This window comes from Ambystoma mexicanum, chromosome 6q (assembly GCF_040938575.1).
Source record: "Ambystoma mexicanum isolate Mex_15411 chromosome 6q, UKY_AmexF1_1, whole genome shotgun sequence".
NCBI lineage: Eukaryota > Metazoa > Chordata > Amphibia > Caudata > Ambystomatidae > Ambystoma > Ambystoma mexicanum.
In genome coordinates, this window is record NC_090937.1 from 730,863,331 (window position 1) to 730,880,379 (window position 17,049).

Below are 17,049 nucleotides of genomic sequence, written 5' to 3' on the forward strand. Positions count from 1 at the left end.
TGAGAGTCCAATGGAAATTTTCTTTATTTATACGATGCTATGTCCAAAAAGGGAATTGCTACATGCAGACCTCCACACCATCTATTGTAGGAAGGGCGAACGATTTGAAAATTAGTTTTCCCAATTTGTGAATTCCTGCTGAGAGAAATCGGTCTAAGAGATCGGGATCTGGCTTTTAATCCTGGAAAGGTGAAGCAGGCTCCGTTTAGAGCAGATTGGGCAGCAACGATGGAGAGTCGCCACTCATATGAATCTTTGAGTCATCTGACAGGTGACCATAAAATGTCTGGTGCCTTGGCTCCATATCTTTCAATATATCCAGATAGGAACACAAGATGTTTCCTCGTTTTAGGTGGAACCTGATACCGACCAGGGAAATCCTGGCTAGGAACGGCTCGGTGAGGGTCGAGCTGGCAACATGTTGTTTTGGACACTGGAACATCTGGTGTTATCATGCGATGCCATTCAAGATAAAAGATCAATTTACTTTACGATGTTTAGTAAGAAATGTACCTTAGGTGACGAGGAAACTGTCTGGAACTACTGTCTGGATGGCTCACCCACATCAACAGTATTGGCCATTGTTGGTTTCATAAATTTTTTACAATTGGAGCTGTCCAATACCGAACAGTCACCTTAGGATACAGTACGCATTTTGAGTATTTATACTGAATTTTAGCAATTGCATTATACATTTTTTTGAAATTGTTTGAGAACCTATATCACATTTTCGAAATTTGTATTGAATTTTCAGCCTGTATACTACTTGGGGAACCTTATCTGTAAATATGCACTTTTACTTTTTAACCTTTGTATTGATAATGCTCGAATTTGTTAGATAATTTTAAATCAATGTATGTAATTGAGGATGAATTGATGATCTAGTGTTGTATTTTTTCTTCTTTTTTGCTTGTTCTTTGTTTTGTTGGTTATGTTAAAGGTTATTGACTAACCATTTAACAATACAAAAAAGAAAGAAATATTGAGTTAGATTATATAATCGGAGAAAAGAAACTTCCAGTACTGGCAGCTGAGACATTGTCTATTACCAATTGCGATATTTAGCAACGCCACCAGAGCTGAGCTTTAACACCTTCAGAAAGGATCCTGTCCGCGGTTTAATGGCTGGAATGATTTTTAAAATATAAAGTCATTAGGGATGCAATAGGAAGAGGGGAATTGCAATAAAGGAAAAAGTGACATGAAGACCCGGGCAGGAAATTATCAGTCAGTTTTAATAAAATTGGAAAGGACAATATGTAATACTTCGATCTGGTCCGCATGTGTGTAGACGCAAATTAAAATTATGTATAGGTGTTATTTAACTCCAGACAGATTACACCAGATAGATTAAAATAATTGAGTGTTGCTGGAGATAGTTTGGGACAAAGGTCATTTTGCTGTATGTTTTATGGAAATGCCCTAAGATTAAACGTTTTTGGTTGGAGATGCAATCTAAAATTAGGAACATTATGAATATTAGAATACCTAATGATTCCACATATACCATTTTAAGAGCAATTGGTGACTTACTTCACTCTGTGGGCCTCAGGGGATGAGGGGTTGGCGGCAGGGGGCCTATTTTATTACAGAGTTATTCTTGGCGGCTAAACATGTCATTTGTGCATCATGGAGAACAACTATAGTGCCAACTGAACATATGTTGCTGTCCAAGATATGGCATATAATTAATATGGACAAGTTAACCACAACACCACATGATTGGGAAGAAATATTCCAGAGGCGTTCAGCCCCATTTATTACTTTAATGTGTGGAGAAATGCAGGAATGGTCTTACCCTAAAAGATTACAAGATATAATGCATTATGTAACTCTACAGTGCATACAAAGGGGAGAAGTTTGTTTTTACTTTACTTATATAGTGCCTACTCCTAAGCGCTTTACAATCAATACTGAGATGTTACAATAGGTAAATTGATGACAAAATACAATAGAGAGCACAAAAGACAGAGGAAGAAGAACCAAATAGAAAGAAAATACAATGATGATCCAGAACAACAGAATGGTGAAACTCCAGCAAATCTGTACATTGCAGGACAAGATATAGCCATCCGACAAAGAGAAAAAACGCACACTGGGTGGGAGGCAAGGTCTAAGAAATAAGTGTAAAAAAAATGCAAGCAATGTAAAAGGAACAGTCTACTTTAAATGCAGCCTACTGAGATGCACAAGTAAAGTTAGAATGTCAGTGGATAGCTCCAGCATGGCTCAACCAAAGTCACAAAAGACAATGGGTACCTTCTTCATTAGTCTACTATCCACCCACAAAGCCAAAGTAAGGCCGCCTCAAACCACCATATCCAGCAACCAAGCAGCACGCCAACAAAACCAAGATATAGGCTGAAGCCGCACAAGGCAAAATCCAGAATAAAACCCAGTGCCCACCAGTCACCAAAATGTTATTCATTGAGACAATATATTAATGACAAAGCTGGAGGGGGAAATTGATATTGTAGGCAAAGTCAAAATATTCATTTAAGGATTGTTTTGTGAATTTGTTATTTATGTTAGGGGATACATAAAAATAACTAATAAATACTGTTAAAAACAATCGATAAAGCAATATAAAAGGAGGCAGGATGAGACCAACGGTTGGAGAGTTATGACAGCGTGTCAGAAAGTTGGTGTGTTAATTAAGAAAGCAAGTATAATAGAGAAGAATGGGTAGCTGATCCAGATAGCAGTCATTGGGTGAAATCAGGCAGCCAGGAGGCCTGCTGGGGGCTATTTCCAAGTGCCTGCAAGGGGCAGAGACCATTAAGGAGAACAAGTCCTGCCAGCCTGCTTGGGGCTAAAGCCAGGACCCTTGTGGATGGCAGTGACCACCCAAATTTGACGAGGAGCTTCACGAGTCTGCGAGGGGCTGCAACCCAGAGCCTTGCAGGAGAACAATAATCAGATTAGAGCCTTCTGTGGGCTCAAGCCGAGAAAGCCAGCCGTTGGCAGGTGTGTGAGATTAACTGGAGTCTGACAAGACCTTAGCAAGGGTTGGGGGGCATGTTACTGCTGGTAAAAGTAATGGGTGTTCTTGAAGGCATGGGGAGTCATAAGTATTGGCTGGTAGGTGTGTGTGGTGTCTACAACCAAAGCGCCCCGAAGGGTGACTGAAGAGCAGAGGACAACCACATCTGCACCAGTAGTAACCAGAGCAGAATAGGGTCAGTAAAGAAGTGGTCTGGGTTGGAGTCCACCCATCTTAATCTGGATGAGTTGTCAGTGGAGGGAGTGTCGACAGACCCCCTAAGCCCCTACCCCTGCCTCCCAGGTTTCAGAATAAACTCCTTGGAGGAGGACTGTCCTGAAAGATGAGCAGGATTTTTTGAATTTTTTTTATATTTGTAGGTTTGTGTTGTATTGTTGGATATGACTGTTATTGCGTTATCCGATATTAATGAAATGTTGTTTGTTTTGATCTTAGCATTGTAAAAGTTCTGTAGAAACTGACACAATGAAATAAATATTATTATTATAAAAAAGATGATGACCACCCAAGATCCTACAAGCTGAAAGAGAAGGGAACAGTTGGTAATGCTTCAGTAGCAGTATACTCAGAACCGTACACATTTTTACGCCACCTAGCAACATGCTATATTACACAGGTCATAAGACTCCCCTTAAAAGAAAAGGAACACAGAATTCCTGTGAGGGGGTAGGTGTCTCAAAGCAAAGTTCATAGGCCAAAATACCTCCCAGAATGCAAAAGAACATATCGCAGTGTAGGACCTCCTGAGGCAGCATCAGATTTCAGGCTAGTAAGAAGTCCAGGAGAAATAGCTAAGTTCAAGTCCAGAGGTATCAAGTCCGAGCTCAGGTAGCCATGACGTGTGGGAGGCTCAAGGGCACCTCTAATAGCTGTGGGGGTGTAAGGGCTACATTATCCCAGTCAGAAGACCAATTTAGTGTTGCTGGGCGAGAGTCCTAGATAACCTGAATAATGCAACAGCAAACCAAATACAACCCTTAGTATAGGTCAGAAGCCTACTTTACTGCAGAACACCAGAATGTCCAACACCAGAATGTCCAAGTATGCAATGGGAATCAGAATTCCGAGTAAGGTAGCAAATGGTTAGACAGGAGTACAGACAAAGAGGAGCACACCAAGTTCAATGCACAGATAATCCAACAAGCAGATACAGAACAGAATTCTGGGTCAACATGGGAACCGACTATTGTCTCGCAAACTGCAGTCCTGTCTGCATATTCTCATGTAATGAATTGGCCATTGTTTGCCACTGGCGGAATGTGAAAGAATCTGTAGAATTCTCTGCAGGGCAGTGTGCATTGATGCTTGCACGCAACTACTTTGAACTGTAGTCCTATCCTCAAACTGCTATGGAAGCTGTCAAATGCTGTTTTGACCCATCAAACCCTCCACAGTTGCTCCCTGACACCACCTCGAATTTGATTGCCTCAGACTGGGCCAGGAGTACCTGGTATCTGAATTTTAAAGACTTGTCGCTTTGTCAGTGCTAGTGCATTCTGTGTACATTGTACTTGTTGTCCTAGGTGGAAGGCAAGATTCACCATCCAATCCTGGAGAGCATCAGCCTTCATTTGCCTCTTGAGAGGCTGAGGTACAGGGACTTTTTCTGTCTGAGGTGTTGGATAGCCAGTGGTTGAAGTGTATGAAAAGAAGTAGTGGAACTATGTTCCCTTCTGGTCTGCACCGCTCCCCGCAAACCCCATCGCCATGCCGCCTCGCATGCACAATACAAACCCTAAAACACATGTGCCTGCTGTTTAAGGGAATGTTCAGTGCAGTGCATTGAAAGTGCAAGTTTCAACTTTTTCCAACACTTTTATTTTAAAACGAAACCATTCCGGAACTGTTTCTTTTTAAAATAAAAGTATAGGAACGGTAAAACATAATTAAAAGAAGTAGAGGAGCACCACTCCCGCCCACTTCGACCACTGTGGATATCATGCTGTCAGCCATGAAACTGGCTACCCATACCATGTATACTCACTGATGGGTTAAGGTCCCCAACTTGAAGCCGGACACAAAAGGGAGACATAGTTCCCTTAACATGTTCTAATTCTTCCCTTTTTTAATTCTTCCCTTTTGGATTTCCTTCTGTCTTGCTACAGAGGGTCTTCAGATTGGCACTGTGAATGGCTACTTAATGAATGTTTGTAAGAGAATGTTGAAGCGCGAGTCCTTCTTTTCCATTCTCAGTGATGCAGGGTTTGAAAAGTGTGAGAAATGGTCTTCACCACACAAACGTATTGTTACTTTGTGGAATATATATCTAGTTTTACCTTGCTAATAGCATCTCCCTTTGAGCCAATGCACTCTTGTTCTTTACATGTGTGCTCTTAAGAGGATTTTTCTCATTGCACAGACTTTAGTCAGGTGGTTGTGAGCTAGTGAGGTCCAAGCTTCTGGTTGAAAGCTCCTTACTTATCCTTTCCTAAGAGGGTTACTTTGCGGGGGACCCTCCTTCCTGCCTAAGGTGTTGACTGAATCTTCCCTCTCTCAGAAGATTAATTTGCCGGTATTTATGGCTCCTCCATGTCATTCCAGAATGGAAGAGTGATTCTTTCCACTACCCCCAAAGAAGGCAAAACGTTTTCATGTTTCTCTTGTGCATAAATTCCATAAAGATAACCAGATTTTCACAAGCTTTGATGGTGCCAGAAGGGATGTGACCACTAGAGACTGTCCATATGGATTCTCCTTTGCATCTCAGAAAGCTTTTACTTGGCAAACAAACGGGTGCCTATGGGTCCTCAGGCTCACAAGAGGTCTGGCTCCAACATCTGCCTTATAGGGGTGTCGCTTTTCTTGACATCTGCCAAGCGGCAATGTTGGTCATGATGGTGAGGATTTACACATTTTTTGCTTTGTTTTAGAATGGCTTTTTGGTGTAGGTTTTGGTTCCTCACTTTCTTTCTTCTCCATTTCTGCATGTTAACTTCAGGAATGTTCTTTCTGACTGAGGTGTGCTTCTTCACACATATTCCTTATCAACCTGCATACCTTCCTACCTACATTTCCAATGGATTGCCTGTAACATGTGGCCATTCTGCGGTTCTTTGGCCTTATCTGGGTGGGAAAACTAGCAGAACTGAGGTGATTGGGAACGGGTGGCTCATATGATACAACGTTGTTATATTGCCAGGTATTTTCGGCCTAAAAAACTCATAGAAAAATATGGGAGGTTAGGGCGGTGTGGGGAATAGGACTAGATAATAACAAAGGTGGGGTTGGGGGGGGCAAATATAAAGAGTGTATTATATTATATAATATAAAGAGCTTTTTTGGCAACATGTTTTGGCAACAAAACTGCGTTGAAATACCTGGCAATGTAAGAACATAGAACCGGCTCATATATCTACCACTGATGTCACGTCTGGTGTCATGGCCGCCAATGACGCTGAGCACAGCCATTGCAGAGCTACAGTAAGCATCCTTGTCTGATCTAGTCTTGGCCTGAGGAAGATATTTCAAAGATGTGAAATATGTGGGATAAAAGAATATCTTTCAGATGGAAAGTTACCCAAAGTAAGTAGTTTTAAGTATAAGGTAAGTATTTCTTACTTTGCTGGCCTGCCTTTTCGTCCACATTAGAGTCTTTTAATGTTATGACTTGATAGTGGATTATCAGTCTGCTGCACATCTGTTTTGCAGGTTTGTATGGCATTTGTTTGATGCAAGAATACCAATGTGTTTTTTTTTTAATGTATTTAGAGTGTGGGAGTCCAGAATCCAGAGTTAATGCAATCCATTTCTTGGTCTACAAACTTCCAGACAAGAACAGGGAGATGCTGGATATGCTGGTGAAGCATTTAGCTAAGTAAGCACCCCATAATTGTTGGTGTCCTTGTTTTTGCATGCATTGATAAGCAGACACCCAAAGCAAACGGAATAAGGTAAATGACAATAGCAAGGAAAAAATGGGTGCCTGTACATTTGCATAATACATTTTGCTTACATGTCAAAGTTGTTGGCACTAACTGTATTGGTGAATAAAAAACAAGTTACGTGTGCCATTTACACGCACGGAATTAACAGGGCAAGTCTTTGATGCTGGCCACTATGCTGCATATATTGTTAACTGATTATATATATATATATATATATATATATATATATACACTGGAGGTGTCAAATGGCACTGTCAGAAAAGGTGCATTTCCTGGCCTAGAAAGTGTTGTCTTTGGATGTCGATAGGTTTAAGGAAGATATAAATGTATGTTTATCAACTAAACGTATAATCTGTTCTAAAATTACTTTCTTTTTCAAAAAAGATTGAAATCCGTTTAGTGTTGCTTTCATGAACTTTTATCTGGTGAGCTGAATGTACAGTCCATTTACTTGAGAGAAGGCTCTTCTTTGTGAAATGTACTTCACTTTCAAAGGGTGAGGAGTCTGGTTCATGACTTCTCTGCTGTCTTCTTTAAGTGTTGCAGAACATGCCAAACAGAATCTCATGACAGTTGCCAACTTGGGAGTGGTGTTTGGACCAACCTTGATGAGGCCGCAGGAAGAAACAGTGGCAGGAATCATGGACCTAAAATTCCAGAACATTGTAGTTGAAATTCTTATTGAACACCATGAGAAGGTAAGCGTGCATGTTCTGAATGTAGGGGTAGAATTTAAGACATGGTCTTCACGCCCGAGTTGGACGATCAGTACCCAGAAATATGTTAAAACAAAGGTGGATTTTTATGTTTGTGCCTTTTCTTGTCCAGTTCTTGTTGTCGAAAAGCAGAGAACTATTTAGTGCTAGTTTTATGTTTGAAGCAAGCGCTCACAGTGCTTCCTCATAAAATCCCTACATTTGACTAATACACACCTTCTTGCGTAAAACACACCACATGCACACACTATTTGCTTGTGACACACAGGCTGGATGTTGGCGTGATGATCCTCATTTTCCAATCAGGACACCAGTGCTTTACTCCCGACTCATCCCCACCATATCCTGGGTGCCCCCCCATCAAGGCCCCCTTTTGCCCCTCTACCATCCAGGCCAATCTGGGTGTCCTTAAACCCCAGCAGGTCCTCCATTACCTTCCTGTTAGCTTGCCTCAGCCTCTAAACGGGTCCCCAGCACCCTCTTCATCCATAAAGTTCTGCAATTCCTCCATCAAACTGCCCAGAATCAAGGCATTCAGTACACCATTCCTCCTGCCATTTTTTTTTACTAAATATACTAAGCACATGCTCGAAACAGGGTCCTCGGCCCACTGCTGCATGTGCTTTGTTAAGTATGAAACAGATTGTATTTCATAAGCCTCTCCTCCTTGACAAGTTTCTCTTTTGAACTGCTCCATAACTCACGGGAATAGGCAGTCGGTCATTATAATTGATATTAGCAGTAAACCAAACAATCCATTGACGTGATCCCAACACGTTCATATGGTTTATAGACCAGTTTCATTTTTACCTATTTTTGTTCTTGTAAATATATCTTCATTATTTAGAGAATTAACTAATGTTTATTCATTAACATTACAAAATAAATCTAACATGTGAGAACATTTGGCAATAATTCAGTACTCCTGGTTCAGTCTGAGGCGATCGGTGCTTTCCTGAAGACTGACATTAAATAATATGTCTATGTGAAAGTGTTGAGATTCCCTCCTCCCCCCATGAATTGTAGAGCGTATACCTCCATTGTTTGTTAATGGGCAACATTGGTACCAATGATTAAATGGCAGGCACAGATTCCCATCTCTAATTCTTATCCTATTTATTTTGGCACAATATTCTATGCATTAGTGTTTGTATTTGTCGGCATTCATTGAACAATGACTAATGTACAACCACGAGAAAGTAAAGATCTTTGTCCAGAAAGTAAAAAAAAGGAATGAGAATAAAGTGACCGAAGAAGACCCATCATTGCAACGAAAATCTGTAAATGAAAATAATGTAGAGCAGGTTTGTGAGGGGGTACTTGTATTTTAATGGCCCACAGATTCAAGGGCATCTGTTGGCAGCAGATGAGTATGAGAAATGTGTACCTCAGTTAGTGCGTCTTATTGAGGTATAAATGAGAACAGTGGGAGGGAAAATGCATGGTTTTGATGCAGATGAAATTAATGTGAACACCTGTACAGTACATTTATTTGTTTATATAGCTCCAGCAGCTCGCAAGCATCAGGGCGCTGACATGAAGACCTAGGGACAAAAACACATATAATCACAGGTCAAGGCACTCAGTAAATCATTGGGGGTATTCGTTTCCTGGGACCGGTTTGTCATTTGAACAAATGTATCTTGAATGTTCTTCACACATTGGTGTCAAGTACATGTGAGCGAAGGATGTACATCTTCCAAGACTAGGCAAATAGCATATGATTTTGAAGAATGAATCTGTCTGAAACCCCACATACCACTGCTGTTGCTTATCTGTTTTAATGCTGCTTGGCAACTGAATGTTATTTTCGTTTCTAGGGTGTGGGGAGTGGTAATTGTGATACACCAGAACCATTCTCAAGGTGTCACCAGCGAGGCATGCAGGCACACCCAAGGGACTGTTTTCCCAAATTACTGTGGTGTAATGACAGTACGCAGTGCTGGACTGGGAAGTTGTGACAAGATATTGTTGAAGGCAAAATCCAAGAGACAGCGTAGATAGTGGAATGATGTAGATCCAGCATGTCAATACGATGATCTGGAGGCAAAGACGAGCCAGGCACAAAGGAACCAGAGCCGGCAAGGAAAGGGCCACCAAGCAGGAAAAAGGCAACACAAAGAACAGGCCTTTCAAGGAACCAGAGACAGAAAGGAGTAAGGAAGGGAGGCAAGTAGCAGGGGAAATTAGAGAAGGGCAGGTATGCTGGAGCAGACAACTGAGTAACCCTCCCATTGGAGTAGGCAAAGCAACAGAGGACGCACTTCACAAAGTGGATGTTCGAAAGCACAGTGAAAGTCCTCTGTGTCTGTGTATAGGAACCAAAATTGCAGCACCCATGGATCACCAGTCCTCCTTCAAGTCTCCTCTGCCTAAATGCAATTCTGGCCTCCATCTAGATACAAGACAGGGATGCAGAGGTCCCTGGAAAGAAAGGCGTTGGTGGGTCTGTAACCTCCATGAATGTAGGTTTCTGCATTGGCAGGGGGCAACACCTGTGAAAATCCCTGTGCCCGTAACGATGTCAAGGATTCCTTTTCTTTGCATTAATCTCACATTGAATCAGCTTTCCTCCATACTGATGGGAGTTTATCCAATGGGGACGGAACCAAAGTCTCTTTTGCACCACAAAGCTAACTTCCGCTTTAAGTTTGAGTCACACAAGGACATATTGTGCCTCCCCGGTCAGTCTTTTTTAAAGCTTCAACTGAACTGTGGATGCCTTGCACCAGGTGTGACAACATTTCTCTGCATCTTGTTGGCTTCTCTTTTTTCTTTTTACATTCAGTGTTAATCCACCACCCCCTCATTGCCATACAGCCAGCGTCTGCCAGTAATAACTGAGTGAGGCAGCTCTTGCTCTTTGACATTTTGTTGAGTGTCAGAAGCGGCTGTTCCATGTTATCTTTCTTTTGTTCGAATCAGTGCGGCTCAATGCTCGTTGAATGCTTGACTGCCCTCTCGTCTGGCTTTACTGGAGGTTGATCTGGATCCCTTGAGCATGGCGTTATCAGTGCTGATTCGACCTTTGGTGTTTACTGGGGCCGCGGGTGATGAGAAGCCTGCTTGAAGCCCCTCGGGGGGGTTCGGTGGAGAGTGTACCGTAGCCTGATTTGCAGATGTCTGTGTCTGCTCTTGGTGGGCACCGAGCCTGGGAGCTTATAAGAAACGTTTAGCCTGCATTGGTGGTTGTCTGCCGGTGGGGCCCGTGTTACTTGTGCTACTTGTTGACCTTTTTCAGCATTAGGGGGAGTGCAAGCAGAGCTCAGGAGAAGCCGAAAAAACCTGCAGACAACGCGGCTCTCCACACAGAGCGCCCAGCTGAGGGTAGCTGTTGTAGTAGTCGCTGGGGCTGTTGAGCTGACTACATTATATCCATAAAGTAAAGTTTGGAGTTGGATATTGGTAAGGAGCATTCCTGTAACTATGAGTGGCAGCCTTGGAACTGTGTTACCTGTGACGTGGTTGCAGAGGAGACTGCAATTGAAGGAGCACCACTCTGCTCTGCCTTCAAGCTCCTTTCACGCTCCTGGCAGAGAGCGGTTGCACTGAGCGGAACACGGCAGCACAGCATGAAGCCTACTACAGTCCACATAAGGCCACGAAGGTGAGGCAGTCTTGTTGGTGTGCGGTAAGGAGCCAAGCGCAAGTCTACACTAAGTCAAGTCTACACTAAGTTTTCCCTCGCTGCTTTTACTAAAAATGTACCATCTTTGGAGTAAGGCGGGTTTGACCTCATTTATCTACTCTTCCCCAGCTCCTCCTGCTGGGGGATCTTAACATCCATCTTGACTCTCTGGACTCTTCAGGACCTTTCCGCAACCTCTTTGACATTTCTCTTTCCATTCTACCCTCTGGTCCAACGCACACTGCTGGCCACACCTTATATGCTCTCATCTCCACAGACATCTCGCTCTCCATTCCCCTCACTCTCATGGACTGATCATTCTCTTCTCACTTGAAGCTCTCTTCTCCTTTAACAATGACACACTCTACACCACCTCCTGCCTTCAAGGTCATCCGACCCATGAAAAGAGTGTCAGTGGCTGCCTTTACCTCCACCTACTCTCCTTCTACTCCTGCGGCTGACTCCCACCCTGATACAGCCCTCTCTAACTTTCACTGTTCCATCTCCAACACTCTTGACATTCTTGCACCTGTCATGAGGGTCCGACCTAAGCCTGCCCAAAAAGTGCAACTCTTGGTACAACTCTGATCTGGCTGCCCTTAAACGCAAGTGCAGAGCAGCAGAACGGAAATGGGGATCTTCAGGTGCACCCTCTGACAAACTGGCCTGCCACCAGCTTCAAAGGCATTATAGACTCTGTGTCCGCTCCAGGAAAAGGGTCTACATACAAGTCTGCATCTCTGCTGCATCTAACAACACAGCAGAACTTAGTCTGCAAGGAACTGGCCAACACTACTGCAGCCGCATCCTCTACTGCACCCACCCAGGCCCTTTGCTCGGCCCTGGTCGCACATTTCACCACCAAAACACAGGACATCATGTCCTCTCTTCTGCTCCCTCCTCTGCACCAACATCTCTTGGGACCCCCCTCAGCCATCCCACCCCACCCCACCCCTCCCACGCTTCTCTCCTCCCTCTCCCATGTCACACCGGATGGGGTCACTAGACAAGTCCGGTCTATGAAAGCCTCCTCCAAACAGCTGGACCCCTGCCCCTCCAAAACCATCAAGGACAATATCGACACACTCACTCCAGCCTTGGGCGACCTCTGCAACCTCTCTTTCTCCACTGGAGTTTTCCCTTCTCCTCTCAAGCACTCTTGTGCACCCTCTGCTCAAAAAACCCTCCGCCGACTGGTCTATTCCGGCAAACTATCGCCTGATCTCCATCACCCCTTTCTTTGGAAAACTCTGGAGAAGCTGGCTTTCACTCATCTTATCCTCCAAAGTGAATCTGTTGGTTGTCTACATGACCCATCAGTCTGGCTTTAGAGCATACAGGGGCCCGGAAACTGCTCTTCTGAACACCTGCTAAGACCTGCTTTCAAATATTGACTCTAACTCTCCCTCTGTCCTCATTCTTCTTGACCGCTCTTCTGCTTTCGATACGGTAAACCACAACATCCTGATCACCAGTCTCTGCGATACCCTGGGCATCACAGATCAGGCCCTGGCGTGGCTCGCCTCCTTTCTCTCTGACCATGGTCCTTTCTCTCCTCTATCATTCGATCTACTTGTGGTGTCCCCCAGGAATCTAAACTATCTCCCTGGTTCTTCAATACTGACATGGCCCCCTTGGCCCACAGGATCTCTACCTTTACCACTAAATTTCTGTGTTATGCAGATGACACGCAGCTCTCTTTCAGGCTACCCTTAGCCTCCTCCTCGCTCATCCCTGACTGTCTATCTGCAATTCAGTCTTGGTGTTGTCCTAACGATCTTTGCATGAATGCCAGTAAGACCAAGATCGTCCTCATCGGGACCCCTGCTCATGTTTTCCCACTTTCACACTGGCCAGCATCTCTTGGCCCTGCGCCCTCGCCTTCAAATGTGGCAAATAATCTAGGGTTCATCTTCGACTCTACCCTCTTTTTCTCTTCTGACATCTCAGACATCTCCAAAAAGACCCCCTACCAACTGCACCTCCTCAGAGATATTATACCTTTTCTCACTTTCCCCCAGATGCTCACCACCTCGTGATCCCTGGTTCTCTCTAGGCTGGACTGTTGCAACAGCCTCTTTCTCAGTCTTCCTACTTCTACTCGCTGTCCTCTACAAATAATCCAGAACAGAACCGCAAGACTTATCCTTGGCCTCAAGCCCAGGGAACGCATCCATGTGGCGCTGAAATACCTCCACTGCCTCCCCGTGGCTGCAAGGATCAAGTTCAAGACCCTCTGCATAATCCACAAGGCTTTCTGCTGCTGGGGCCCACGCTATCTACAAAGCTCTCTTCCTAAATACTCTCCCTCTGGAGTCCTCTGCTCATCGTCTTCCAACTCTCTGCGGGTGAGCCGCTTTCCCAGACAGAGATTTGGGGGTAGATCTTTCTCCTCTGCAGGTGCCTCCCCCTGGAACGGTCTCCCTGACGCTCTCGGTCTTTAGCTGTTGCACCTTAAATTCCCGGAAACTCCTCAAGACCTTCCTCTTCTCTTCCTCCTTCTCTCTCCCCTTCTAACCTCCGTTCTTTTTCTCTCCACCTTCCTTCCTCCTACCTAACTCTTTTCAGTTCTTGCTGACTGGTTGCCTGGTTCACCTCCAGAGCCTTAAGGTCCCAGGCTCTCTGCCAGCCTTTTCACTTGCCTCTGGGCCGCTGCACTATGTTCAGCATTACTGCACTTCAGCTGACGCTCCATGAGCTGGGCAACTTCTCTGCAATTAACCCAGGGCCCTGCTGGACTGGGCACGTTTGTTCTCCTCCACCACCCCTTCCTCGCACCTCTGTCTGTACGCATGCATGACCTGAATGTACTAGGACTAGTACGTTTGTCTGTCCTGTCTCCCCACCCCTCCTTTTTTAATCCCCCTTCCCTAGCTTGGTCGCAACAGTAACAATTAATCCACTTGCACTAGGAGAAATGCAGTCAGGCCTAGTTTAGTTTTTCTGTTATTTCATTCGGAAACTTCAAGGCCTAAGAATGATTACTGTACTCCCTTGTTCCCTCCCGCCTTAAAGTGCTTTGAAGCACCCCACCTGTTTAGAAGTATTATTTGGGTAGAGGGTTCGACATGTATACCTGTGCGCTAATTTAACCACCTTTAAAATAGTTTGAGTTATGGCATGCAGTGTTCACCCTTCCACAAAGCCCACCCAAACAGGGCCTTGATTTAGTAAAGTAATCCAATTGCGTTGAAAAAATTGTGACTTGCGCACTGCCAATAAATATGTTAACGAGAGGATTGATAAATTCTTCAAAATTCAGATAATAAGTTACAGGTCAGTTTTCACAAAAGTTGTATTTATTCCGATTCTGATCAGCTGACATGCGTTTCGACCACACAGGTCATCCTCAAGGCTGTCTAGTACAAATGTATAACACAGTATTGGTAACATGTGAATATAAGAAAAGAGCCAAATCAGCATCCAAAACATAAGACATATTGCCATCACATTATTGAGGATTCAATAAAACAAATTTCAAAACATAAACATGTATTGGTTTGATAACAAAGAAGGGTAACATACCGCACACCAGTTTGTAGATTCAGGGTATTGTAGAAAACAGACAAGAAAATGATAAACGCAAAATGAGAATGTTTACAAATGTATGCAAAAAATGAGTTAATTATATCAATTCGATAGTTATAACACCTCACTTGCCCCAGTGCCTCTGTAGTAAAAGGTAATTCTTGAGGGAATTGGAACACAATATGGTGCCTAAGGTGGCCAGTTGGTCCTATAGTGAGTAATCCTAAAATCAGAGCAACAAATATGTTTTAAAAATAGGTTCGATAAGTGTGAGGAAAAAGAAGATCCACCAATTCTTTTAATGTGGTATTAGTAACACCTATGAGTAAGAGCACCTGGTTAGCATGCACCAAGGCTATACAGTCTTGAAAATCTGAGCATGTCGTCCCTTCTTCCGTAGGAGGAGACCTTTCCAATGCAGCCAGGACAGTGGATACAGAGTACAATAGTTCTCCAGGAGGGGGCAGGGTGGACCTGGGTAGGATCGCATGGGGGAAGAAACCCCTTATGGAATTAGGGACGGCCGTTCCCAGAGAATACTACATTCCTCTTATTAGACCCTCCCTCCTTCCCAAGCCGAACTCTCCTTCCACATTCCCAGTCAGTGCCAATGTTTTCTGTCGTGAGGTCAACCAACCTAGTAGGTTAATCCTGACTAAGACCCCCGATAATTCACCACCACCCCAAACACAGTGCTCCCCTGGTCACTTCATTTCTGTGTCAATCCCCTTTAAAAGTACTTGGACGAGGAAGAACAGGAAGTACCTAAATAGAGCCTCATTAACAAGTACGGAGACCAAGAAGATCCTATGCTACTTGTGAGAAACCTCAAGGTGTCTCACTTGCTATTCCCTGGAGATCTGTCATCCAGGTGGCCAGGACACGGCCATCGCTATTGGATTCAGTTCCTGGGGTAGACTTGTACGGGAGGATCACCTGTATGAGGGACCTTTGGGGAGTGGACGTGGGACCAAAGAGTGAGAAGTGGTACGCCCTTCCTTATGACACCTTTTCTGCATCCTACCCCGTTGGAGATTTAGAAACTCGAATGCCCCCAACCACCGTTTTCCTACACAAACCCTTTCTCACACTGCAAAAGAGAACGGACCAACATCAGAGCCGTTTTCCTGACATGTCCCAACAAAAGGGTCAGGCAGAGTCAGGCCATTGCCGATAACTACACACACCTGACGGCCCTTTCCCTTCCCCACAGGGATAAAAGGCCGAGCACGAGAGCACAATTTGAGCAAGGCCGAACGCACAAGGAAGCAGCTATTCAGAGACGACATTTCAAACCGAGGAGAAAGACAGTGGAAACCGAAAGGACGACACGTTGGGAATTGCGCTTTGCAACCCAGAGACACGAAGCCTTCTATAAAAGAACAGTAAGACTGGGAATTGCAGCTGACGATTGGTGTGACAGATGTCAACGGTAAACAGGGCCCTCCCACACTGATAGCCAGGGTGGGGAAAAGAGCTTGCTGCCGTGGTACCGTCCTTGACTCCAGCAGAAGAAAAGCCATCGAGTTCAGCACAGCCGGTGAGTCGAAGAAACTGATAGCAGACCGGACTGTGTCAAGCTCAAAGTTGCAGTGGCAACATTTGCGTAAAAGAAAAGATAATAGACAAAGGTGTTGTGAACAACCGAGGTATTAGGATTAGAGAGGTCCGGCACCGCGTGGGTGCTCTTTCAAAAGACTATAACGAATACCCTTCTCCCAAACAAGGGGGATATGTTAACGTGAGGAAAATTAAAAAACCATGAGGCCCTAGGAAAGGCCAGCATGAGAAGTCAAAGTGGTCGTACAAGGGTCAAACCAAACCCCTTGTACAGTTGAAGGTTACTGAGGGGGAACGTCATGAAAATTTTGATAGCGTGAAACCTGCACTTGCTAAAGAACCATAGAGAGACCCAGTGAGACGTAACCGCCCTTCGGAAGTCTTTGTGAATTGCCAAATGCTTTGGAAGGCAGGTGAAGGAGGGTCTGAGATCGAACGAGGGGCACCTAAGTAAAGTGGAGAAGGTAGCCCGCAGGATTGTTTAAAAAGACATTAAGATTCCTGAATATTTCAAGATGATGATGCTTTGAATTGAAAAACTGAGTGAACTGCATTGTGGTGACAAACGTGAACACGACTGAGGGTTGTCCACAGTCAGTTATCGGTCTGAGTATGATTGAGGGAGGCTGATGCTGTGAAGGGGATCGGAGCCCGGCTGATGGGGATCCTCGGGTGAAGAGTAATCGCATGACGTGAAGAATAATAGATAGAACTTTTGTTTGTTGTTTG

At 44.3% G+C, this 17,049-nt stretch overlaps 1 protein-coding gene across 2 annotated transcripts in view; it reads left to right on the forward strand.

Annotated features, from left to right (window-relative positions):
• Positions 1–17,049, forward strand: part of ARHGAP10 (Rho GTPase activating protein 10) — a 2,208,119-nt gene that overhangs the window by 1,587,977 nt on the left and 603,093 nt on the right. For both annotated transcript variants that reach the window (XM_069631250.1, XM_069631251.1), the window contains 2 exons: positions 6,713–6,818; positions 7,427–7,586. In XM_069631250.1, coding sequence (XP_069487351.1) covers positions 6,713–6,818; positions 7,427–7,586 — 266 coding nt within the window. The remainder of the gene's footprint in view (positions 1–6,712; positions 6,819–7,426; positions 7,587–17,049) is intronic.